Source organism: Gobius niger (genome assembly GCF_951799975.1).
Source record: "Gobius niger genome assembly, chromosome: 16".
NCBI lineage: Eukaryota > Metazoa > Chordata > Actinopteri > Gobiiformes > Gobiidae > Gobius > Gobius niger.
In genome coordinates, this window is record NC_136867.1 from 294,390 (window position 1) to 322,025 (window position 27,636).

The window sequence follows — 27,636 nt, forward strand, 5'->3', positions numbered from 1 at the left end:
ACATGTTGCTTTAATTATTGGACGTGTAAAAACTACTGAACAGACGATGCTTTTCAAACGGGAGCAGAATCTCCAACGCCAAGAATAAATGTTCAAATAAAAACTCATGGCGCCCTCTTGTGGAAAACTATATTGACGGACTGGATTTGAAAGCAGCTTCAGGAATACATTGGAAGAACATTAAACATTTTATTAAATCAAGGCAAATCATTAAAGAACCACATTAGTGGTTTGACATGCAAACTGATTAGAACGATGCAAACACAGCTCACTTACTCCATTAGGCTCACATTTTACTCAAGACTAAACTCATGTTGACGGTATTTGTGTTTTTCATTCCGAAGCGTCTCTTGACTAGAAAACTGTGATCAAATATCCATGATTTGTTCACACTCGCTCTTCCAAATCCTTGGCTGCGGTGCAAAGTTTACCAACATCATCATCATCATCATCATCATCATCATCATCATCATCAGGGTTCACAAATGACAGAAATAGTTCCACAGCTGTCCAAGTTTTCAAAATAAAGAGTTAGACACAAAGTCCTTTAAATATGACAAAAAACGTACGACTACTACGCAATTGGTGTTTTGACCAATGACCATATATTTGACCCACTCTTGATGAAAACACGTAGGTCATGTATGTGAGCACTGAACACCTTGTGCTTCTGGACACTTCAGGTCGGTTCTAAAAATGACTGCACTGGAAGATTCCGGATCCCTGATGGTTTTATGCTCGATTTTGACTTGATTCAGAGCGTGGCCCTGCTTTACCCACACTCACCTGGGACACTTCGACCCAACCGCCGACACAATGTGGAGTTTGAAAATGTCAAGAAAAATAAACATGGTCAAAAAGTGACTCATTGAAATGAGCAGCGTCTTTACACAAGAGAATCATGGTTTTCAGAGGAACTCCTTCAGATCCACAAGGCCGCAGACTCCTGACGTCCACTGATACATCTAAACTTCAAAGCTCGTGTGTGCTTAGGGTTTTTTCAGAAAATAAAAAAAGATCAGGAATCCAATCCTTCTTGAAAAAGTTGTAAACCAAAAAGTTAATACTGGTAACGCCCTCTCTTTCCCCCGTGTCCTCCGTGTCCTCCGTGTCCCTGGTTCCAGCCCCCTCTGCCCCCTCCTCCCCCTCTCCAGCCGCCCCCTCTGCCGCCCCTGCCCCAGCCCCCTCCGCCCCCGTCCTGCCTCTTCTGCCAGGGGGGCATCTCAGGGGGAGGGGCTTGGATCTCTGCGGGGCGCCCTCCTCGGTCCGGGACTCTGCCCATTAGAACCTGCGGGACAATGGAGAGTGGCTCCTTAAGTACAGGATGGACATTTCACTTTCACATCATTTTGGGGATAATTTCTGATCAGAGGTGTCTAAACTATTTTCATGGGGGGCCACAGACCAATGGCCAATGCAGAGACAGATTTAGCAGAGGTTTGAGCTCTGGAAGTGCATCGTTATTTAGGCTTTAGCTCTTTCTCAAACTAAAATCTAAGGTTTGGAGGTAATAAGCTACAATTATTAATTGCCATAAAATGTACAATCTCTCGAGCTGTGTGCTCTCCTGAGGTCGCCTTTTATTTTAGCTCGGCCTTTCTTCTTGTTGAAATGAACATTGTTTTGGCTTTTGGCCTTTTGTTGTGATAAGTTGAAGGCGGGTCCCAAAGCCACACTGATGTGGAGGACGGGAGCTTACGGGACGTCCTGTGCTGTGGATTTCCTTTCCTATGATGTGCTGGTGTTACTGTACCTTGTTGACCGCACAGCAGGTCTTCTCTCTGCTGGCTCCGCTGCTGGTCTTCACCACGTTACACAGGTCCTCTCGGGCAGCCAGCAGAGCGGACATGTCCACACAGGAGGAGGCGCTCAGGGAGTGACGCCTGGGCTGGTACACCCCCGCCATGATGTCCACCTTCACCTGCGGGGGCACAAACACAAGCCGTTAGTTTGGGAATAAACTAGTTATTAGTAAAAGCGTCTGTAAACATCAACATTCTCCATTTGTGGGTTCAAAGCTCTACAACTCAGGCAGGAATTAGAGAACGACGACACCTTCAAGACATTAGGTCCAAGAACGGAGATGTGTCACTGTGTTGGTAAGCTACGATACACAGGCGACATCTGGTGGTGGAAAAGTGAACAACACTGGCTGAGCTCATTGATTCTTGTTCAGAGATGGTCATGAATGAACAGCGACCATTCAGTAAATAAGAGGATTCTGAGGATAAAAACAAATGAATGAGACGACAATAGGCAGACGTCTCAACATTTAGTCACTCAGCGCATTTATGTTTTTATTTATTTTGCAAAGAGTACAAATTAGCACTAATTATAAAATTACATAAAACAAGCAAAAGTAACAAAGGAGTTAATTAACTAATAAATTACAATAAATGTAAAAATTCAGGTGTGTTTTTAAACCAGACTTAAAAGCATCAACAGAGGGCGCTGTTTAAAGTTTGAAGCCAATAAGTGAAAATGCCGGTGGAGCCTGCTTTAGTTTTGGGACTGCTATGTTCATCACACTTGTGTTTAAAAGGCAGATATATAGTCATAGTTATTGGATCCTTTTGGAAGGCAGATTTGCGTGGGAGCTCAGGATAAGCACAGTGCATGTTATGAGTGGGTGTGGCACTGCTCTTAATCGACTGGCGCCCCCTGCTGCTCGTTGTGTGAGTGGAAAGTCTGGAGTCTGAAGTGGACATGTTGTTGCACATGTGCGTGTGTATCCACAAAGGAAATGACCATATTTGGATTACAGAGCGTTGTCGGGGGATGGAAGAGTGTGGGACACGCGGCGGAGAGGCGGCCATGTTGTTTGGAGCAGTAAAGTGAAGAGTAGTGGTCAGTACCTTGGCTCTGTGTGAGTAGCGGTCAGTACCTTGGCTCTGTCGGACCAGCTGAAGGACTGAATGGTGTGAGTAGTGGTCAGTACCTTGGCTCTGTGTGAGTAGCGGTCAGTACCTTGGCTCTGTCGGACCAGCTGAAGGACTGAATGGTGTGAGTAGTGGTCAGTACCTTGGCTCTGTGTGAGTAGCGGTCAGTACCTTGGCTCTGTCGGACCAGCTGAAGGACTGAATGGTGTGAGTAGTGGTCAGTACCTTGGCTCTGTCGGACCAGCTGAAGGACTGAGTGGTGTGAGTAGTGGTCAGTACCTTGGCTCTGTCGGACCAGCCGAAGGACTGAATGGTGTGTGTAGTGGTCAGTACCTTGGCTCTGTCAGACCAGCTGAAGGACTGAATGGTGTGTGTAGTGGTCAGTACCTTGGCTCTGTCGGACCAGCCGAAGGACTGAATGGTGACGTCCAGGCGCTTGATGAGCATCCTCCTCCTGCTCTCGTACTCTGTGGACAGCACCGCGTTGACCTGCTGCAGTTTGGCCTGGCACACACCACACGGCGTTAGGAGACACGTACACACTTTAGGAAGCACAGTGTCCAGTCACTGACCCACTGCTCGCTGCTCAGAGCGCTCTTCAGCACCGGGCGTCCACAGCAGCCGCCTGGGAGAGCCTTCAGGACAGTCTGCACCTGCACACGCGGGACAGGGAAACTATTTTAAACACCTGTTATCAGCCATCCACCGCTTTAGCCTTAACAAACTACTGTGCTACATGCTGGACATTTATAAAGAAGAAGAAGAATCCATTTCCAGTGCAGGACATCATCGAGCTACACTTTCTGTAAACAAGCCATTTGCTCTGGATTTAACTACGTTTGAAATGAGATTGTTGTTGCTTATTTCCCTCATTCAAGTCATTTTGAGAGCAATTTGAGTATAAAAAACTTGCCTCACAGTAGTAGTCACTCCAATAAAGGACAAGTATACGTGTTTAGATGACAGTGTCAAATCAATGAACCCATGGTGACGTGAAGGAGCTGCCCCTGATGTCTCATGCTCCAGTACCTTGCTGTGTATGAGGGAGAAGAGCTCCTCTGTCTCGGCTGAGGGCAGTGAGAGAGTGTGACAGATGTTCTTCAGCTCCTCGTTCTCTGGACCTCCTCCAGGACGTTTCTCTGTGGCCTTTCTGCTGCTGACCATCTGCGCCGCCTGCAGCTCCGAGCACAAGAACACTGCAGACACACAACGGACCCAAGATCACCACAGATACAGAGTAGAGCTGTTAAACCAGACCTGGAGGCTATCGGGAACAGTCCAGGTACCACCAGGATGGAAGAGTATAAAATATGTTTGTGTCCAGGGAAGATCCATCATAGAAGCTCAATCAATCACATCAGTCCAGTCCATGATTTCACTGATCCATTCATTAATGCTGTCATTTTCATTTCTGTTCCATTTCTGCTCCTTTGTTTTTTGGTGTTGTTTTTTTCATAGAGCTCTGGAAAGTCCACTGTTACTATGGAGATCCGCTATGTTGGTAGAATACATTTGGTCAGTGTTAGTTCACTGACTAACACCAAACCAAAAACCAACCAACCAAAAACCAACCAAAAACCCACCAACCGGATTGTTGTGCACGTGTTTAAGTAAAGTAAGGATAAACGAAACGACTGAATGTTTAAGAATATAAGTTGTACATATGATCTTTTTGATTTAAAAATAAAAAGGCACCATCCAGGGTTACACGGCCTAATCAGTGAACAAGACTGTTTGAAAATGAGTCTTCATGTATTTCTGAGCCACTGCCCGTGTGTGCTCTGAATCAGCTGCAAAGCTCTAACAGTACGATGATTAAGCTTAATCTTTCATGAGATATTGAAGATACAATTTGCATCATCATTTGGAACGCGGTTTATTCCCCATTTCTTAACATTGGAGATGAACCCGATATTGTAAATGTGCAGATCTTCCCCACGTGACTGTTCTGTTCTCTGTTTTCATTGTAGTCTAGATATTGAGAAAGCATGGTTCAGGTGTGGGTGTCTGGTTGAAGCACTGGTTTGGGTCTCCAGCCTGTCCAGGAGCAGCACTCACAGACACACTGCAGGTGGTCCTTGGGTCGGAGCAGGCGGCCGCTGAGGATCCCGGACACCAGGCTGTGGAAGGGACAGTGCAGCTCCTTCAGCAGCCCACTGAGCTCCACACGCAGGCTCTCCAACTCATCTGCAACAAGAGCATCAGGAGGTTCACAATCACACTGTGGAGTGCACATGGCTAATCTATAGATACACTAGTAACCAGCGTTACATCCAAATTCTCCTCTATTTGCACCCCTTTTCTTGGGAGCTCATGTAACAAGTGAATTTCTCCATTGTGAGATCAATAAAGTCCTGCCTTATCTTAAATGTATTAGAAAATATGATTTCCCCTTAAAGGAATAGGCCACCGTTTTTATATACTAAGATATGTTCTTACCTCACTTTAGTCGAGTTAATATATCCCCGTCTGGTCATTGTCCGCGCGCTCTGTCACGCAAACGGAGCACATACGCAGCCTCTCCCATATGTGACATAGCTCCGAAAAAGCTCACGATAGAAGCTACCAAGCTCTTCCACGTGTTCCCTATTTAAATAAAGTTACGTGAAGTGTTTTCATGCGAAGTATATTTACACAGAAATGTGACGTGTCGATTTTATAAGCAAATAAAAAGGGGGACTATATTGTGAGGCGTAATGATACGAGGAGTAAAACGTCCGCGCAGTAACTCCTAAAGGTTATTGACGGAAGTGAGCGGGGAAGTCTTTAGGAGTTACTACGCGGACGTTTTACTCCTCGTATCATTACGCCTCACAATATAGTCCCCCTTTTTATTTGCTTATAAAATCGACACGTTACATTTCTGTGTAAATATACTTCGCATGAAAACACTTCACGTAACTTTATTTAAATAGGGAACACGTGGAAGAGCTTGGTAGCTTCTATCGTGAGCTTTTTTGGAGCTATGTGACATGTGGGAGAGGCTGCGTATGTGCTCCGTTTGCGTGACAGAGCGCGCGGACAATGACCAGACGGGGATATATTAACTCGACTAAAGTGAGGTAAGAACATATCTTAGTATATAAAAACGGTGGCCTATTCCTTTAAGAGACAGAACCCTCTCAATGACACTGCTCAAGTCTTTTTACTGCATACATTTGTCAAAAAATACAAACAAATGAACAAAACAAATTCGGCTGCAGCTCTGTCTGAAATTGTACAGTCTTTCGCTGAAAAGTTGTCAGTTTTGTCCAATTTAGTTCAGAATATCAACATTTCCCTTGTTCTGTTTGACTGAAGGTTTACAAATCTCACAAAGTGAAATATGCCTCGATGTTTGGCATTTGTGGCATTAACCTCTTAACTCCCATCTGAACCAAACGCATTCTCTCCAGTTCAGCTTTACCCAAATCTGAAAGCTTCTTGACTGGCGCTCACAGCCTATAGGCCACAGAAACGGTGCATTTGAAAGCTAAGACCGCGTTGTTGCTGTGTCCACACATTTTTGTCACTTTTGTAACTGTTTTATTGCATATTTGCCATGTTTTGTTGCTTTTTTGTTACTTTTCTGCCACATTTTTGTTGTGTTTACGTCTCGTTTTCACCACTATTTTGGCTCTTATTTTGACTTTTAATAGAAATCACACTTGTGAAAATGCACTCACTTCAGGTGGAGTTAAGAGGTTAAAAAGCATGTAGGAAGCCTGATTGAAAAGCATTTGTTTAGTGGGTCTACACTCGTGCTTCTGCCTAAATAAATAAATAGTTACATTTATAAAGTGTCTTTCACACACCAGTGTGCGAAGACACTGGAGGAAAGGAGGGTGAAGTGTCTTGCCTAAGGACACAACAACAGTGTGGATCCTGTGGCATGTGTGGGTGATTACTGTGTAAGTGAAATAACACAGTAATGGGGGATGACTGCCGCAGGGGTGTCCGGGAGTCCAACAATGGGGGAATAAAACACACCCATGATGTGAGACCAGTTACTTTTCCATTTATTTCAGATGCCAATACTTTAACAATACTTTTTTTGTACAGACACTTCTTAATGTATTATCTAGTCGGGCTGAACGGCATGGACAAAACTTCACATCTCCATATTCATGCCAGATATCTCGACATTGATACGATACGATATAACTATGGGTTAGGTGAAAACTAAGCATTTTTCAGAAAAATTCAGTCATAATACGAAGATTGCAGTTTTATTGATGTAAATCTATATTGTTTATATCTTGCTTTTTAAATGTTAAAGGGGGGTATTCTGCAAAATGGACTTTTTCAAGCTTTCCATCATGTTATTCTGTCACTCCCTCATTAAAAACATGGCTGAAGTGTTGCCTTGGCACATTCACGTATTTCTGAGTAATCTGTAAAAACTCTGACGGCCATTTTAGGGATAGGTTTGCCTGAGTCCTCCTAGGAACGCCCCCACCTCCTGGAGACGCCTCCGAGCTTTGGTCACCAGCCGAGTAACCAACCACTGCTCCTCAGCAGAACCCCCTCCCCACTGATGCCACAGACAGCGTGTGGAGGGGGCGTGTCTAAAGGCTCAGAGGTTCTTAAAGAGACAGAGGCCGATTTCAAGACATTCACTACAGCCATTTTGAGAGAGACATTTTATACAAGGCAGTTATTCTAATTTACTGCATTTACAGACCAACAGAAGGTTTGTCATCATTGTAGTGGGATATAGACTGGTGCTATGGGACTGAAAAAAGCAGAACACCCCCTCTTTAAGATCTTGCTTGCTCATATCTCAATATCAATACGATAACGATGTATCTTTCAGCCCTATTATCTCGTGGTCGCTCACACTGACCTGGTCCGGAGGTGATGCTCTCCTCCAGCTCGCACAGCTCCTTCAGCCGGGAGCCCAGCCACACACACAGCTCCACCAGCTCCGGAGAGGCCAGGCCTGCCTCCGCCGCCTGCAGCAGAGCCTTCTCCTGCAGCAGAGGGCCCGAGTACCTGGACCCACGGATGACCACACAGTCAGGACATTCAATTCGTTCATACGAGTCGTTCATGCATCAATTCTGAAAACAGAGTTGACCAAATCATGTTTTGAGGCTGAATCGAAATAGAAATAAAAAGCGTGCAAAAAGAAAAAACATATAAAACAGCTTAAAATGATGAACATAATGAACCTAAAACAGCAAAAATATTCTGTTACTTTATCTATAAATCAAGTGTTACTTCATTCAACCACTTCCGGTCTAGTTTGGTCACTAAAATCAAAACTTCTCATCATTCTGCTTGGTAAAAAATAAAACTAATAATAACACTGCATAGTGCGTTAATCTGGTTCTGTTGTTGTTGTTGTTGTTGTTGTTGTTGTTGTTGTTGTTGTTGTGGAACATTAACGCACACATCAGGGCAGAACTACAACTTCCGTTCAAAAGCTTTAAATATAATATATATATAAGTGCAAAACCTCTGAAAAACATCATGCAAAGCAAAAGCAGCTCGATACGGCTAGTACGGCTAACTCTTAGAAGCTAGCATTTAGCATTAGCTTACCCGAGCTGCTCCAGCGAGTCCAACACGTCGTTCTCCATCTCAGGCTGGTTCAGAAAACACGTGCACACATGTCCTGAATATCTAACACCGCTGCGGTCTGGGGGGAGCTCTTACAAACAGGAGAACGGAGAGAGTTCATTCATCCTGGAGGGGCCATGCTGGACCAGCGGAGCTACGGCGTTTGCGCATGCGCAGCTTTCACATGGCCGTTTACGACAGTTCTACGACAGTGAAGAAAAGTCATGTGGAAATATATATTTAAATAAAATACAAAGAAAATAACAATAACAATAATAATAATAATAATAATAATAATAATAATAATAACAATAATAATAATAATAACAATAACAATAATAATAATAATAATAATAATAATAATAATGAATAAAGATTCGACATAGCGTCATCAGCATAAAAATGTATTAATTACAGTAAAAAGCGCAAATAAAATACTTTCAGTTCAAGTTGCAACTTGTCAGTGGTAAAAAAAAAACAAGCTGGAAGGTGGGGGGTTCGAATCCCGCCTCCTGAAGGCCTTTCCGAAACCATTCCCTCCTCCCTTCCCTTACACCCTCCGCTCACGCCTCAGTGAGGGGCCTTCTGAGCTGTGACTTTCAGGCGCACTCTCCCTCGCCCCCACCGTCCTCACAGCCCATCATGTGGCAAAAATCACAAGTTCAACTGATCAGACTTTTAAATAAATAAAAGGTTCTTATGAGTTTACAAAGTAATTCAGATTCAAATATGTCGTATTTACATGATATAATTTAGCTTCTTCAAACTCACAAGTGAGAACTTTCCTCTCCCAATAAAATCATATGAAGTCTCACTGTCACTTTCTGTTTCATTAATAAACGTCTATATGACGATAAAGTTGTTCAAATGAACCCTTAGGTCCTAAGTAAACGCGGAACTGAAGTTGTTTGGTGTGTTGCTCGTGGGACTGCTCTCAGTGTAACACACACCTGTTAAGTGTGGGGTTGATGCAGACTCGCTGAGGAGCTTTTCTCCCACTCCCCCCTCTGAGGGGTCCCACTCCCCCCTCTGAGGGGTCCCACACCCCCCCTCTGAGGGGTCCCACTCCCCCCTCTGAGTGGTCCCACTCCCCCCTCTGAGGGGTCCCACTCCCCCTCTGAGGGGTCCCACTCCCCCCTCTGAGGGGTCCCACTCCCCCTCTGAGGGGTCCCACTCCCCCTCTGAGGGGTCCCACTCCCCCTCTGAGGGGTCCCACTCCCCCCTCTGAGGGGTCCCACTCCCCCTCTGAGGGGTCCCACTCCCCCCTCTGAGGGGTCCCACTCCCCCCTCTGAGGGGTCCCACTCCCCCCCTCTGAGGGGTCCCACCCCCCCCCTCTGAGGGGTCCCACTCCCCCTCTGAGGGGTCCCACTCCCCCTCTGAGGGGTCCCACTCCCCCCTCTGAGGGGTCCCACTCCCCCTCTGAGGGGTCCCACTCCCCCCTCTGAGGGGTCCCACTCCCCCCCTCTGAGGGGTCCCACCCCCCCCCCTCTGAGGGGTCCCACTCCCCCCTCTGAGGGGTCCAGACAGAACTCCACTCCGCGGGCACGAGCAGACTGAGTGTTAGGGGGTAGGGGGAGGGAGGAGGGGGCAGTTTCGGAAAGGCCCATAGTCTGTGTACACTGGTGTCTGAATGAGAGAGTGAATAGGGGGGGGGGGGGGGGAGCTTAGACGAGTTGATGTGTACCTGTCTGGTCTTTGTGCTTGCCCTCAGTCACGCAAAACGACCAAAGATGTTGTTCGCATCTGGCCTCTCCCAATGTTTTCCTATAGCTTCAAACAGGGTGAAGTTAGAAGCGACCGCGCTCTTCCACGGGCACAAAGACCAGACGGGTACGGATCAACTCGTCTAAGCTCAGGCAAGAACAGATCTCAGAATGGAAAAACTGTGGCCTGTTCCTTTAATTAGTTTTTTTCAAGACAAGGAAAGTTGTTTTACAGTTACCCGATAAAACACAAGCATTTATTTATTCAACTGCAATAAACAAACATGTGTCTTTGGCTCGCCTCTAATAAGACCTGACTAACTTTACTGGGAACAGGACGTCCCCAGCTCGTCTCCATGGAGATGTTGACTAATATGACTGAATACTAAATAAATACGCAAACACAGACTTTTCAGTGTGGAGCTGCTCGTTCAGAGTGACTGCAGTAACCGTCAGAGTACAGAGGCTGAGACTCTTTTCCCTGTAACACAGACATTTCAAAAACAAGTCATTATGTCATACGAGCAGAAACACATTGTCTTTTCAGGATCTACAGATGCTGCTTGAATACATCCTGTAGTACAAATAAGTTTGAAATGGCCCGTCTCCATCTCTAACACCACCTCCTTCTCTTGCAGATGCAGCAGCTGGTCCCGAGGAATGACAATCATATAAAACCAATGAGACAGGACTGTACTTTTGTGTTTGAATCCTTTTCCCCTCGTAATAACTGTGCCCCACAGTCTGATCCACCAGTGAAACACCTTCCACTTCTGAAATCTGTCCTCAATACTAAACCTCTCTGTGCTCTCTCTCTGGTGTCTTTTGCACAGTGGGCTGCATGCAGGTACACGTTTGTTCATTTTAAATCTTGATGTTTGACTTTGCAGAGACGGGAGAGTTGCTGAGGCTGAGCAGTGACCATCGTGACCAGCAGTGAGGTCTGTGAACAGCTTTCTCATCACTAAGTCTGTTCATCTCAGTTTTGAACAGTCTGCCTCTGTTTCCAAACACCAACATTATCTTCATGATGCATGATGATCATTGTCCAAATAAAATATTATTAATGCAGACAAGAAGGTGAAGATGGAGCAGCAGTGATTCTAAAGGTGCTTTCATTCTTTTATTGTGTTGTGGAAAGGATGGAGGATGAGGACACTGAGACATCATGTAATGCACAGTTTTTGGGTTCAGCAGCATTGCTATTTTTCTAAATAATGACATTTCCAGGGCGGGAAGTGCAGAGACAGGTCATTTGATAATAACAGGTGGTTTGGTGTTTGAAAGATGAGAGCGTTCTGCCTCATATCAAACCTTCTCTATACGTGACGGGAGTGACTGACCACGAGGAAAGGCCCCTCTAGTCCAACTGTTCAGCCGCTCACAGGGTTGCCAGGTCTCGGTAGCCAAATATCTGAAAAAACACCTGTAGTGACTCACTCACTCACTCCATTCGCTAGGCTTCCTGGTGTTACTAAACGGTCTCCCATCCAAGTCCCGACCAGGCCCTTCCTGCTGAGCGTCCCAGGTCTGACGGGATTGGACAGAGCAAAGGCGGGACGACCACATACAAACACAAGAATCAGCCCAAACAAGTGAGAGCTTTCTGCTCTAGAGTCAAAGCTAAAAAAGACAGCTTTTTATTAGATTTGATTCACAAACATGTTTTTCAAAGCATAAATATCAGTCATTTGAGATTATTTAAATAAAAAGTGCCTTTAATCAATAGTGATATTGGGAGTTATTTGACCTCTTATCCCTTAACCGAGTCTATTTTCTCCAGTGTTGCCCCTCATTTGAAAGCTTAGACCTAAAACTGATTGTGACTTTTTATGTTGCGTTGTGGCCACGTTTCTTGTCAAATTTTTGTCTTGTTTTCATAGGGGGTTTTGTTGTTTTTGTTGCTTTCTTCATCACTTTCTTCATCACTTTTTTCCTTGCTTTTTGATGCTTTTCATGTTCATGTTTTCGTCACTTTTTAGTCTTGTTTTGTCCCTTTTTTATTTTGTTGCTGTTCCTTTGCTGGTACATTTTTGATGCTGTTTCGTCGTTATTTTCTGGCTCTTTTTTTGCCTCTTTTTTGCTTTTCCATCACTTTCTAATGTGTTTTTGTCGCTCTTTTGTCACTTTTTCTGTTGTATTTTCATTCTCGTCTTCATCGATATTCTGACACTTCAACACAATCGTGTACAAGAGAAGTTTGGAACAGATGTGTGGCAGTAGCCTGATGTTTTGGAATGACCAGAGTTTCCTCAAAAGCCTGTCAAAGTGAACACTCAGTGGTGCTGCTGTAGCTGCAGTTGTAGCCAGAGACGCCCGGGGTCAGACGTTGTAAAGCCAGGCTGCCAAACGAGTGGCCAAATGGATGGAATAAACCAAAGGCGTGAAAAGATTAAAACTCACCATTTTATTATGATAATGTTATTTGATATGTCAAAATTACAAGTGTATGATGTAGCATAGAAACAGTTACAAACATAATGTATGCATATTTACATGGTATATTTATGAAAAGGAACACGCTACATCTGTCAAAGAAAAGGTTACGGGGACTATACATTTTACATCATATACGCCGTATTCTCAAACCGTAGAAATACCTCTGCGTTGGAAACCAAGGAAACCAGACCAAAGAGAAGATGAGACTAGTGGGTGGACGTGAGGCACTTTTTTGAGGTCATCGGGATGTGAAGCTGATGGCACTAAACAAGGGCCTGGTTATGTGGACATTATCTATTTATACAAAATATATCATCACCATTTTGACCTTTATCATCGATGATGAGCGAGCGGGCTGTCGTACTTTACCGTAACTGTTAGAAATGAGTGGTGCGTTAAGGAAAGGCAGGCGTGAGGAGCGCTCTCACATGGGAGCCACATCACAGAAGGTTAGCGCCCCCTGTGGATGAAACTTTTAAGAAAGAGAGGTTTCATTGTTTTGTTTATTGGTCAAATGTGAAGAGGCAAAAGAAGTTTTCGTCACTTCAGATAATTTGGCTTTTAAACTGAGCTCCGTCATTATTAAATCAAATGTCTGCAGCCTAAGATGTAGTTGTGGCTTGTGAGAGCAAATGGCACATGGTTAATGTGCGTTTTAAAACCCGTAGAATAACTCATTAGGCCCAACGCTGAGCCTTTAATAAGTCTGAATATTGACCGATTAAAGAAGCCACCAGGTGGAGCTGTTTCCACAATAATGGCCAGTGACAGTGAGACAGTGACAGTAGCAGAGATGGCAGTAGAATCGATAAACTAGCTCTTCTACATTTCCAAACAAAAAAAAGCTCCCGATGGTCTCTGACAGTGATCTGTGTCTGTGAGACCGGACATTTCCTGTGGTTCTGACACGGCTGCAGGAGATTTTAAAGATCTGTCATTTCCTATCTCCCGCCATACTGTGTTTTCACCCAAGGGGGGCGGTGACTCAGCAAACGGGATATTGCACCCATCTATACTGCTTTTACCACATGTTGTCAATGTCATATATTTCAATGAGTTCAATCTTTTTCTCTCTCTTTTTGTGAATACGTACATTAAAAAACTGTTGGTATCACTTCTGTGTACACATGACTAGGCATGTTCCACAGTGTGGCTTTAACCTGTTACCTGATGGGTTAGGTTTAGATTTAGGGTAAGGGTTATGGTTATAAACGGCAAATGTGATGCAAGTTGTGTTTCACTCTAACAGATCTCACACCTAGTTTTAGAAACTAGAAGGTCTTGGCTTTCAAATGAGGTGTCACACTGGCATATAGGCTGTAAGCTCTCCAGTCAATACGCTTTGAGATTTAGGTATGCACAATTGCTAACCCTAAACCTAACCGAAACCTTAAGATGGCAGGCAACAGGATAAATAACAGCCCTAACTTTGTCAAGTCAGCATCTTATTATTATTGTTATTATCATTATCATTCTGGGGCCCCTCGATAACACATCAAATATCCACATCCATGTTCATAACCAGGCCCCGGAGATGCACAAGGTGAACAAAAAGCGAAAAAACAGGCAGTGCTTACAGAATAGTTAGGAGTAGTACCATTTATACTGTAAAATTGTCTCAAAAACACAAAAAGATCTTCCACTGTTTCCAACTAATCACAGAAATGTTAACACCGAGCGCAACGGCGAGATGAAAAGAAAGAGCGTACATTTAGTCAGTGCACCAGAAGCATCGGGGGAAAAACACGTGACTGCCGTGTCCAGAAAAACCCATAATACACTCATTTATACTCCGTTCATTTTTTTGTTTTGTTTTTTTCTTTTACTTTTATCTACACAATGTCAAGAATGTACACTTGTATGCATTCGCCGTAGGTATGCACAGATATTTCCAAGAATTAAGAGACTAGCAGCAAAAAGTGGTTAAAGTTGACGTTTTTTTTCCATAATAATAATAATAATAATAATAATAATAATAATAATAATAATAATAATAATAATTAAAAAAAAACTTTGAAATATTAAAGCAGACAGACACGTGTTGCATATATCTTACAGTACGTGAACGGGAAGTAGCACTGTGCTGGTTAATGCTCGATGAGATCAAAAGAGTTATCAGTCATTCTCTACAATTGTTTCTTTTTTTGAAAGAACTAAATTCCGACCGGGAAGTCGAGAGTTGCAAGTGACATTATGGTCATTTTCGGATTGACAAAAAAAACGGTTGGAATTGGATCAAATTGGGCTACTGTGTGTGGCTAATGCTAATGCTAACACTCCCAGCAGCGCAAATACAGCGCTAAAAAAGATGGAATCGCAAAGAGCTATAATAGTCGCATAGAAACTGAAGCAGAATGTAATATTTTTGACAGGAAAAGAGGTCAACATTCGATCATTCGATATGAGCCCCTCCATTAGCCCATAATGTCACTTGCCGTTTTTTAAATTCCCAGCCGTTGAAAAGTGTTACGTCACTCTACGTTTGTTTTTGATACAGTAGATATCCTACATTATGCTTCTCAGCCAGCAAGTTTTTTTATTTATTTGTTTTCCCCCAATCGTGTTGAGTCGACTCCAGGATAATGCAGGAGGTCTGGGCCAATGTGGGAGAATGATGTTTGGTTACACACGACCTCCCCACACACATGTACAAACACGACCTCTCCACACACATGTACAAACACGACCTCTCCACACACATGTACAAACACGACCTCTCCACACACATGTACAAACACGACCTCTCCACACACATGTACAAACACAACCTCTCCACACACATGTACAAACACGACCTCCCCACACACATGTACAAACAGGACCTCTCCACACACATGTACAAACAGGACCTCTCCACACACATGTACAAACAGGACCTCTCCACACACATGTACAAACACGACCTCTCCACACACGTATACAAACACGACCTCTCCACACACATGTACAAACACGACCTCTCCACACACATGTACAAACACGACCTCTCCACACACGTATACAAACAGGACCTCTCCACACACATGTACAAACACGACCTCTCCACACACATGTACAAACACGACCTCTCCACACACATGTACAAACACGACCTCTCCACACACATGTACAAACACAACCTCTCCACACACATGTACAAACACGACCTCCCCACACACATGTACAAACAGGACCTCTCCACACACATGTACAAACAGGACCTCTCCACACACATGTACAAACACGACCTCTCCACACACATGTACAAACACGACCTCTCCACACACGTATACAAACAGGACCTCTCCACACACATGTACAAACACGACCTCTCCACACACATGTACAAACACGACCTCTCCACACACATGTACAAACACGACCTCTCCACACACATGTACAAACACGACCTCTCCACACACATGTACAAACACGACCTCTCCACACACATGTACAAACACGACCTCTCCACACACATGTACAAACACGACCTCTCCACACACATGTACAAACACAGCCTCTCCACACACATGTACAAACACGACCTCTCCACACACATGTACAAACACGACCTCCCCACACACATGTACAAACAGGACCTCTCCACACACATGTACAAACACGACCTCTCCACACACATGTACAAACACAGCCTCTCCACACACATGTACAAACACGACCTCTCCACACACATGTACAAACACGACCTCTCCACACACATGTACAAACACGACCTCTCCACACACATGTACAAACACGACCTCTCCACACACATGTACAAACACGACCTCTCCACACACATGTACAAACACGACCTCTCCACACACATGTACAAACACAGCCTCTCCACACACATGTACAAACAGGACCTCTCCACACACATGTACAAACAGGACCTCTCTACACACATGTACAAACAGGACCTCTCCACACACATGTACAAACACAGCCTCTCCACACACATGTACAAACAGGACCTCTCCACACACATGTACAAACAGGACCTCTCCACACACATGTACAAACACAGCCTCTCCACACACATGTACAAACACGACCTCTCCACACACATGTACAAACAGGACCTCTCCACACACATGTACAAACACAGCCTCTCCACACACATGTACAAACAGGACCTCTCCACACACATGTACAAACAGGACCTCTCCACACACATGTACAAACACGACCTCTCCACACACATGTACAAACACAGCCTCTCCACACACATGTACAAACAGGACCTCTCCACACACATGTACAAACACAGCCTCTCCACACACATGTACAAACAGGACCTCTCCACACACATGTACAAACACAGCCTCTCCACACACATGTACAAACACAGCCTCTCCACACACATGTACAAACAGGACCTCTCCACACACATGTACAAACAGGACCTCTCCACACACATGTACAAACAGGACCTCTCCACACATATGTACAACCACGACCTCTCCACACACATGTACAAACACAACCTCTCCACACACATGTACAACCACGACCTCTCCACACACATGTACAAACACAACCTCTCCACACACATGTACAACCACGACCTCTCCACACACGTATACAAACAGGACCTCTCCACACACATGTACAAACAGGACCTCTCCACACACATGTACAAACAGGACCTCTCCACACACATGTACAAACAGGACCTCTCCACACACATGTACAAACAGGACCTCTCCACACACATGTACAAACAGGACCTCTCCACACACATGTACAAACACAACCTCTCCACACACATGTACAAACAGGACCTCTCCACACACATGTACAAACACAACCTCTCCACACACATGTACAAACAGGACCTCTCCACACACGTATACAAACAGGACCTCTCCACACACATGTACAAACACAGCCTCTCCACACACATGTACAAACACGACCTCTCCACACACATGTACAAACACGACCTCTCCACACACATGTACAAACACAACCTCCCCACACACATGTACAAACACAGCCTCTCCACACACATGTACAACCACGACCTCTCCACACACATGTACAACCACGACCTCTCCACACACATGTACAAACAGGACCTCTCCACACACATGTACAACCACGACCTCTCCACACATATGTACAACCACGACCTCTCCACACACGTATACAAACAGGACCTCTCCACACACATGTACAAACAGGACCTCTCCACACACATGTACAAACAGGACCTCTCCACACACATGTACAAACAGGACCTCTCCACACACATGTACAAACACGACCTCTCCACACACATGTACAAACACGACCTCTCCACACACATGTACAAACACAACCTCTCCACACACATGTACAAACACAGCCTCTCCACACACATGTACAAACACAGCCTCTCCACACACATGTACAAACAGGACCTCTCCACACATATGTACAAACACGACCTCTCCACACACATGTACAAACACGACCTCTCCACACACATGTACAAACACAGCCTCTCCACACACATGTACAAACACAACCTCCCCACACACATGTACAAACACAGCCTCTCCACACACATGTACAAACACGACCTCTCCACACACATGTACAAACACGACCTCTCCACACACATGTACAAACACGACCTCTCCACACACATGTACAAACAGGACCTCTCCACACACATGTACAAACACGACCTCTCCACACACATGTACAAACACGACCTCTCCACACACATGTACAAACACGACCTCTCCACACACATGTACAAACACAACCTCTCTACACACATGTACAAACACAACCTCTCCACACACATGTACAAACACGACCTCTCCACACACATGTACAAACACAACCTCTCCACACACATGTACAAACACAGCCTCTCCACACACATGTACAAACACAGCCTCTCCACACACATGTACAAACACAGCCTCTCCACACACATGTACAAACAGGACCTCTCCACACACATGTACAAACAGGACCTCTCCACACACATGTACAAACACAGCCTCTCCACACACATGTACAAACAGGACCTCTCCACACACATGTACAAACACAACCTCCCCACACACATGTACAAACACAGCCTCTCCACACACATGTACAAACACGACCTCTCCACACACATGTACAAACACGACCTCTCCACACACATGTACAAACACGACCTCTCCACACACATGTACAAACACAGCCTCTCCACACACATGTACAAACAGGACCTCTCCACACACATGTACAAACAGGACCTCTCCACACACATGTACAAACACAACCTCTCCACACACATGTACAAACACAGCCTCTCCACACACATGTACAACCACGACCTCTCCACACACATGTACAAACACAGCCTCTCCACACACATGTACAAACACGACCTCTCCACACACATGTACAAACACAACCTCCCCACACACATGTACAAACACAGCCTCTCCACACACATGTACAAACACAGCCTCTCCACACACATGTACAACCACGACCTCTCCACACACATGTACAAACACGACCTCTCCACACACATGTACAAACACGACCTCTCCACACACATGTACAAACACGACCTCTCCACACACATGTACAAACACGACCTCTCCACACACATGTACAAACACGACCTCTCCACAAAAGCACACACAAAAAGGCTTTGTTTCTGTAAGGCAGCATGCTACAGCTAACGTTAGCATAGCAACTTAGCCACTGTTTTCAATACTTGAGCATATATTTGCGTTGGTTCAGGGAAGTTAGATCTGATGCCCACCGCGACAAACAGCGCGATGTGGCTAAAGTCGGGTGACAATATTGGTCATTTTCAGAACTATTACCTGTGATGGCTCTTATTTCATTATTCTTTACAGTCGCACAGTCGAAACAAAATGTGAATGTAGCTTTCTGAAATTAATTATGCTTTCATATAAAGCCTTTTCTTTTCCTTAATCAAAACATAGCAATTCCCCAACATTTTGCTTTTAAAGTAAATAATCTTCAGCATTACCAATGCTATGGCATAGTACACAATGACAAACATGTCCGAGCAACTTACCACAGGCTCACTCTCCTCTCCTCTCTGATTTGAGCTTAAAAACTTACTGCGTAACATTTAATCTAATTATAGACAGAATCAAATACAAGGCTCTCTTCTGTGATTAGGCTTTTCTCTCCTCAGCCCTTACTTTCATTTAATCTTTGCTGGGAGCTTGTCTCCTTGGTGATGTTTCTCCTTTAGTTTGTCTCTAAAGTTCACCAAACAAAAAGTTAAATACACGATGCCCTCTTCCAAATACTTTATTTGTTAAAAATAGTCTCACGCTTTTAGTTAAGCTTTAGGAGCGTGTTTAGCGTGTTGGTTGGTGTTTTGAGTTGAGCAACAATAACCTGGAGTTTGCCGAGCGTGGCGTTAAGTGAAAAGAGTAATACAGCATTTGATTCACAAAAGCCAAACTGAAACGCACCATGCATTTTCACAGTAACAAGGCCATACAGTGAGTGACTACACAGAGCTCATCCTTCCTCTCTCCTCACACACACACACACACACACACACACACACACGCACACGCACAAACACACACACACACACACATGCGCACAAACACACGCGCACGCGCACGCGCACACGCACTCGCACACACACACACATGCGCACACACACACGCGCACACACGCACACACACACACAGGGTTATATGCTGTAGAGAATTAACAGTCGTTCATAGCTGATTTCTGCCAACACCAGAAACATTAGTGATTGTATCTAGCAGCTTGGATGTACGTATATATATATATATATAATATTTATAAACTCTTCACAACTCTGCCGCTAGTGTACCGTTAGCGCTAAACCATCTACCGTACAAAACTAGATTTAACTATTAGCTTCTCCCTCCGCCCGTCTACTTTTCAATGTGAAATATTACTAAAAAAGTGGTGTATGTACAGAACCGCTGTCGTTAGAAGCTACGGTATATGCCGACAGCGACGATAAATACAGCTCTATCTTTCAAATATCAAAGAACTATTATAATCATTAATAATAATATCTGCACTTAAATATAGTGTTAAATATATACAGGTGTTTTTGGAGTTTGGTACCTACAGCTAAAGTGTCCCATCACTGACTGCATATGGTTGTCCAGGGTGAGATTGCATAGAAAAGATTTCCTTTTTTTTTGTCTAAATTGCGAGAAAATATCTGTTAATTTGTGTGTTTTCATAATCTGAGGAGGATGTTGCTTTTGTTATGGATTAGTGGAATTATGCCACGTTTTCTTGGCCTTTTGTTTAGTTTTTCAAATGTGCAAGAAGGCTATGTCCACATAAATGCATTTGAAAGCAGCATTGTACAAAAAGAAAAGAAAAACCACATTATGAATCAACCCGCATTGATATACTATGATATAGCTTATATTGTACTAACACTAGTGCTAAAACGCTAACTACCCGCTATCGCCAATGCTCCCACTCGCGGACAGCACACAGCAATTTCCCTCTTGCTTATAGTAGCCAATTTGTTCATAGTCTTCGAAAAATAAGTGCCTGCACTGACTTTGGAAGCAAAAATCTTGTTCAAATTCGGCAGCATTGTCAGCTAGCAATCTGCAGTAATCATGCTAATCCGTTAGCCTGACTACATTTGTATTATTTTACCCTGGGTTTAATGTTGAAGCCTTATTTTGTTATGGTTAAAGTGATTGTCTGTAAGTTTAAATGTTTTTAAATGTAGCGTTACTGGCGCAAAAAAGGGACAAGCAAGGAGGTATCCGGGCAAGACTCAGCCACACCACACAAGCCTCTATCCTACTTTTGTTCTGGATAATTGACATTCACTGGACAATAAGAGTTGTACGGCATTTAAACTTGCAGACGATCACTTTAATAGAGTTAGTGAAGCACGTTAGACAAGGCTCATTTTTAGAAAGAAGCATTAAAAAAAGATCTCACTTGCTGTAACCACCAACTGACTAAAATACGGATCTGAATCAACCGTGTTTCCAGAGCTCTGCTTTTTTACTCTTTAAGAAGAACTGGTTTCTTGGGCAGATATTGTTGGATGAAGTTTGTCCCTGATTATGTTGCCGTAGTAAGAGCACGAGGACATCCAAGCATGCGGATCCCGTCGCCGCGCAGATCGGCCTGATGTTACCTGTGTACGCTAACAATGCTAAGCTAACAAACGTCTTTATCCATTTTTGTATCATATTGACATGTCATTCTTATATATTTGTCATCATTTCTTTATTTCTTAGTTACTCGTGGACTCAGTTACTCACTTCTGTTACAATAAACTAAAAAAGGAAACAAAACCTGCTTTTACATGGACATAGCATCCTACTTGAGCATCGGGAGCTTTCTTTCGTGCCTGTTATGTACCAAAAATCAACAACAGGAACATGTATTCTATATTTTCTCTATACATTGGAAATATAAATAAACAGTCTGCCGAGATACTGTTTCCCAGATATTTTTGGACATTTTCATTAAAAACGCCAAAATTGCGGGAAACGGGCGACTGTGCAGCTTGTTTGAAGACTCACTGTACATCACACCTATGTACACCACACATGCGCACGCCATCGGAAAACCATCCCAGAAGTGACGAGGAATTCAACTTTGAGGAGTGACGGGAAAAGGGTTTTAAAAGAAAAACAAGGAAACTGAAGAAAACATTGACAACAGAGAGGTGTTGCAACCAAAGCTGAGAAAGTAGCAGTGCTTTCAAATGAATTCAAAAGGGCTCTGAATAAAGTTAGCAAACAAAATGTAAGTGCTATGTTTTTTGTTAAATAAGCACAGAACCCCATACTCACCCAAATAAAACTTGCTGGTTGAGCAACATTAAAAATGTGTTCAAAAATATAACTAGAATAGCGCCAGAATTGAAGTAAATCTATTAAATTTTAAAAACTGTTCAAAAGTTCCGTTTGAATTGTACATTTGGACTTGGATTTTGGGAAGGCGGCACGGTAAAAGCTAATGCCATTCTCCCTTCGGATTGATCCCTTTGTCATGGAATGCGTGGAAATGGTCTGAGTCGTTTTGTAAGTATAGTTTTTTAAAAAGTACCTTTGAAAACAACAGAACAGGGAAGGAAGGACGTTGGCTTTAAATGCACCACAAAACATCTGTCAAAATGTTCCAAAAATTGACACCAAAATCACGTGGTCCGTACACCGCAAGAGACCAATACTGAAGAGTGTGGGGGGCAAAACACAAATTGGAGTGCGCTTTCCTCCGTCTAGTAATTACACCGTCAGCAAACGCCAAAGCCATGAAGAAGGCCACGGTTACCCAAAATCACGAAAGCCGGAGCGGATCCCTTTTAGCGAACGGCGGAGTAGCTTTGTGTCTGAAGTTGTCGATAGCTTGTCATCTCTGTACAAAGGATTCCTTCATGAACAAGTCCGGATGTGGCGTCTTGAATCGTGTGTGTGTGTGTGTGTGTGTGTGCACAGGTGTCATTAGTAACATCTTCGAGTCTGTTAAATCTCCAACGCACCCTCCACGTCTCACGCCACGGTGGCGCTCCTGAGCCAATATTTGTGCTCGGAGCCAAACCGCAAAAGCAGGTTCTGCCGCCACTTCTGCTCGTCGGCGACAAACGCAAACTCAAATCTCACAACAGATCGCCCCCGTCTGACCGGGAGGGGCCATGGAATAAAAGGATGCCGGCTTTTTCAATATTCCACTTTATAAGCTAGCTTCGGTGGTGTCCCAAAGGTTGGTGTGTATGGTTAAAGGCGGGAGAGTGGCGGGGGTCACCCGGCTGCTTTGTGCTTGCCCCCGCAGCACCGGCACGCCTCGCCGCAGTGGTGGCAGGCGCGCAGGGGCAGGTAGCAGCACATACAGGGCGCGATGAAGGACAGGGCCACCAGAGCCAGCCAGCGCAGGCAGAACTGCTCGTCGGACGTGTCGCAGGAGCACGGGTCGGAGAAGTCCCCCTCCGAGTCGGACATGCAGTGGTACAGCATGCTCTCGGCGCACAGCATGCAGCTCACTTTGTAGATGCACTGCTTGATGGGGTCGGGCGCGTCCTGGCACTGCCCCCGCCGGTTGTCCTCGTGGTTGAACATCTCGCGGCAGTAGATGCACCGGGAGCGCTCGCCGTCCTCCCGCCTCCGCCGGCTCTTTTTGGACTTGAGCAGGGGCGAGGGCTGCGTTTTGATGGCCGAGTCTTTGCCCAGTCCCAGCCCCATGCCGGTGCCCAGGCCCGAGGAGGGGTGAAGGTCCCCGGGGTGGGCGTCCGAGAACAGGTACTTGTTGGTGTCGGATTTGTGGAAGGCGGAGGGGAAGTCCAGGCCGTCGCGCTCGGGCTCCTGCTTCCACATGACCGGGTGGCGGTAGTCCTCGTAGCCTCGGATCAGCACGTCCTTCCTGGGGTTGATGCGCACGATCTCCTCCTCGTCCATATGGAAGCTGACGTGGCGGGTCGGCTTGAAGGACACCTGCAACAGACGAGAGCTTTTTTTAAGCACTGAGGGGTTTATTTGGACATGCAACATCAGGTGAGTTCACCTTAAAGACATTTTTGCTGAAATGAATCAATTTAAATGAATCTGCTAGAAGGACAAGGAGCAATATGCCTCTAAAGATGAGGCCCTGTGGGCACCCTGCTGACCTGTGGGGGCAGAAAGCGTGTGTTGGAGGGGAACTCGTCGAAGGGCTGTGCTTGGACGTAGCATCGTCTGAAGGGATCCGTGGACAAGTCAGTCAGGGGAGAGAAGGGCTCCTTCATGGGGGTGCAAAGGGAGGGAGGCTCGGTACACACCTGCACACAAACACACAGGGTTAACCATATTGTTCCTTTTGACTGAATATTCAATCATTTCAGTTTATAGTATTCAAAAAACAAGAAGTTTTTTATGAATGAAAAGGAGGCGAAAACTAAATCATAAATCCTGTCCCCTCTCCAGACATGACCCTTTCACTTCCAAATGACCTGGAACTTTGCGTCCTGGAGGAGTTCATATTGTGGCAGGAACATACAAACTGAAAACACTGTTTCTATTTGATGCAGCTCATTTGGATGGTGCTGCCTGAGTGTGTGGGCTGTGTTGTGCTGCAGCCACCAGGGGGCATCCTACACCTACACTCTTCTGCGTGCTGATGACTCAAGGCCCTTCTGTTGGAACTCACAGCTCCCATCGGCAGAGTGTGTGTTCACAAACATCATCTCCAAAATGAGACACCACCACTGCACCAGCCAGGCAAACACCAACACCAGCCTGGCCCCGTCCGCCGGGAACACACAGGACACCGAGGACACCGAGAACACCGAGAACACCGAGGACACAGAGGACACAGAGGACACAGAGGCAGCAGATGTGTGAATGAAGTGAGGGCGGGATTATGTCCCTCTGAGGAGGAGCCACCGCGCAGCACATCACTACATCAATGTGACCACTTTGAACAATGTTTTGGAATTCATTCCTATTAATAGACTTTTGGAATAAACAAATATCAAAACTGAATCAGGCTTGTGGTAAGACTAAGACCTAAACCTAAAAAGATCTAAACATATTTCAGCTATACACAGCTACTATAGTCAGTGCTCTACGCTTTAATCACTATGCAAGTATTGTTATTACCTTCAAAAATATGAAAAATACATTCATGAGTCCAAAGCTTTTAATCTAAAGTCCATCACACATGTATCCAAATGTGAAGATTGAAAAGTGCACGAACAAAATGCATCTGCGCCTGGGAGGAGACGAGCTCTGAGCAGCTCCAGAACTGATGCATACATGCAAACTGCCCATATATGGTGATCCACCTCCCCACCCTGTCCCCGCCCTGTCCCCACCCTGTCCCCACCCTGTCCCCCCTGTCCCTCTTCGGGCCGGGACAGTGTGGAGGAGGCCTTCCCCGCCCTGTCCCCACCCTGTCCCCCCTGTCCCTCTTCGGGCCGGGACAGTGTGGAGGAGGCTGTGTGAGAGGAAATGTGCTCTGCTCCAGCTGCTGCTACAGTAATTACTGTCCTGTGGTTGCTAAGAGATGCTTCCTTTGACCCCCCCACACACTCTCTCTCTGTCTCTACCCCCCACTGCCCTTCATGTTTTCTGTATCTGTATCTGTGTCTCCCCTTCTCTTTACCTCCCTGGACTCTCTCCATCTTCCTCTCCACAAACATTCAGACCGGAGCTCGGGTTTCTCTGAAGCCAACGCTGGTTTTGGGTGATTGTGTTTGGTCTATTATCCTGTGCATGAAGCCTCGAGACCAGGGGTGCTCAAACTGTGTCTCTGAGGGCCAAAATTAAAAAGTGCCTGAAATAACAGGCTACATTAAAGTAAATGTTAACAACATGTAAACAACAACACTGTATCTACAGCACCTGCAGTGACTTCACCTCACTCATGTGAAAGTGTTCAGCACATTCTTTCATGAGTCCATTTTCAACATGAACCTTTGTTGATCACCAACCTTTGCAATAGAAGAGACAAAGTGGGAGGCGCTCTGTGATTGGTGAACACCAAGCGACACCACAACAGTGTTTCTTTAACTTTGCAAAAGGAGTGAAACAGCTGTAGTTTCGTACTGGTTTTGTTGCCATCGTGACGCTTTGTTCAAGAAGCTTTTCCATTTCGATCTCCAAACTGGAGAAAACATGCTCGGATCAGCTGGGGGTTAAGAGGTTCTAAGATACACCTCATTCTTACACACTCCGTCTCTCACCCCCTGACTCTCTCCTACCCCTCCTCTCCAGACTGCAAACACATGGCTGCCGACATACCAGGGCCTGAAGTGCACATGGCAGGAGGCAGTGCAGAGAGAGAGGGGAGAGAGAGAGGGGAGAGAGAGAGGAGAGAGAGAGAGGAGAGAGAGAGGAGAGAGAGGGGAGAGAGAGGGGAGAGAGAGGGAGGAGAGAGAGAACAGAGCGAGAGAGAGGAGAGGAGAGAGGAGAGAGAGAGGAGAGAGAGAGGAGAGGAGAGGAGAGAGGAGAGAGAGAGGAGAGGAGAGAGAGAACGCTGTAAACCAATTCCAGCTGAGGGAAATGCTCCGCACATCCCAGAAAAGCCAGATGACAGCTGGATGTGCTCGAGCAAGTCAAGCTACAATAAGACACCATGTCTTTAAAACCTCTTACCTCCAGTTTGGTTTTACCCAAATCTAAAAGCGTCAAAATAGCAATGAAAACAAGACGTGGACAATGCAAAAAAAAGTGTGACAAAAAAAATGACAATGTCCCAATAATGACCATTGTTCATGCCATTTGTTTTACTTTTGGAGCGTCACATGGCGTGGCGGCGTCAGGCACTTCCTCTGGTCCAGTGGCTTTCACAGAGGATTTGAAAACACTACATCGAGACCATGACCATTGTTAGCTAGCTCTGGCGCCGGGTGTGTGTGTTAGTGACTCTTTTGGTGCAAGACCAGAGTGATCTCCTCCAGATCGAGGTCAATGGGCTGCAATGTGCACTGCAACTGTTGAAAGTACCAGAACAATACATTGGAAAATATTCTTAAATGCAACCAGCACTGTCATGTGTCAGTTCTCTTCTAGTTTAGTATTGATAACATTGTTATTGTTCATGTGCGAGCTTGCAGAGTGCACATCTGACTTAGAGACTATCGGAGTTTAAAAGTGTCAAAACTAAAGTACTAAAAAGTATTTTCCTCCCCCCACATGTTCCAGCCATGTCTTAATGTGTAGAATGAGCCCAGACCACAACTGCCTCTAAAATCCTGCATCCTGTCACTCAAAAAGGTGTTAATTGTGGCAGTAGGTGGCAGTAGTGAGCATAAAATGACCAACTTGCATCTAGTCTCTTTAAATCTGAAAGTCACGGCGTCCGCATTGGTACCTGTGAGCAGTCTGTGCCCTGTACGCAGGTGTAACTAAGTCTGGGGTCGGTGTATGTCCCAGACGAGTAGGCGGCCTCTTACTAAATGTGCCAGGTAGAAGCAGCGACCGACATGGCGGCTCTGAGGGGAAGTTTAGATGTGTTTATGCAAAGTTTAGACGGAGGAGGTGGTGACGCTGATGTCGTTGGTCGTAACGTGCGCCCGGCAGTAAGAAACAGCCTCTCGCTAAAGCTAAGCTCATAAACAAACCTGAGCGTTAGTGCTCGCATCACAAATGAATAAAAG

General features: G+C 45.1%; 2 protein-coding genes and 1 long non-coding RNA gene across 3 annotated transcripts in view; all 3 read right to left on the bottom strand.

The window, feature by feature from the left end:
- Nucleotides 1-1,060: 1,060 nt before the first annotated feature.
- On the bottom strand, nt 1,061-8,596 carry fam98b (family with sequence similarity 98 member B; the record flags this gene model as incomplete). Its single annotated transcript, XM_079574046.1, has 8 exons — nt 8,406-8,596; nt 7,705-7,853; nt 4,938-5,066; nt 3,909-4,075; nt 3,452-3,532; nt 3,267-3,383; nt 1,754-1,921; nt 1,061-1,288 (listed from the first exon to the last, which is right to left on the bottom strand). Exons 1-8 carry the CDS (start codon nt 8,441-8,443, stop codon nt 1,061-1,063), a joined length of 1,077 nt encoding a protein of 358 aa, XP_079430172.1. The 5' UTR covers nt 8,444-8,596.
- A 5,769-nt stretch (nt 8,597-14,365) lies between these two features.
- On the bottom strand, nt 14,366-15,822 carry LOC306976242. The gene is made up of 2 exons (XR_013793760.1): nt 15,470-15,822; nt 14,366-15,226 (listed from the first exon to the last, which is right to left on the bottom strand). It is a non-coding gene; the product is annotated as an uncharacterized lncRNA (long non-coding RNA).
- A 6,034-nt stretch (nt 15,823-21,856) lies between these two features.
- spred1 (sprouty related EVH1 domain containing 1) overlaps nt 21,857-27,636 on the bottom strand; it is a 78,415-nt gene continuing 72,635 nt past the window's right edge. The window contains exons 5-6 of the mRNA XM_079573213.1: nt 24,166-24,315; nt 21,857-23,992 (exon numbers count right to left, since the gene is read on the bottom strand). Of these exons, the coding sequence (XP_079429339.1) occupies nt 23,306-23,992; nt 24,166-24,315 (837 nt within the window). The 3' untranslated portion in view covers nt 21,857-23,305. The remainder of the gene's footprint in view (nt 23,993-24,165; nt 24,316-27,636) is intronic.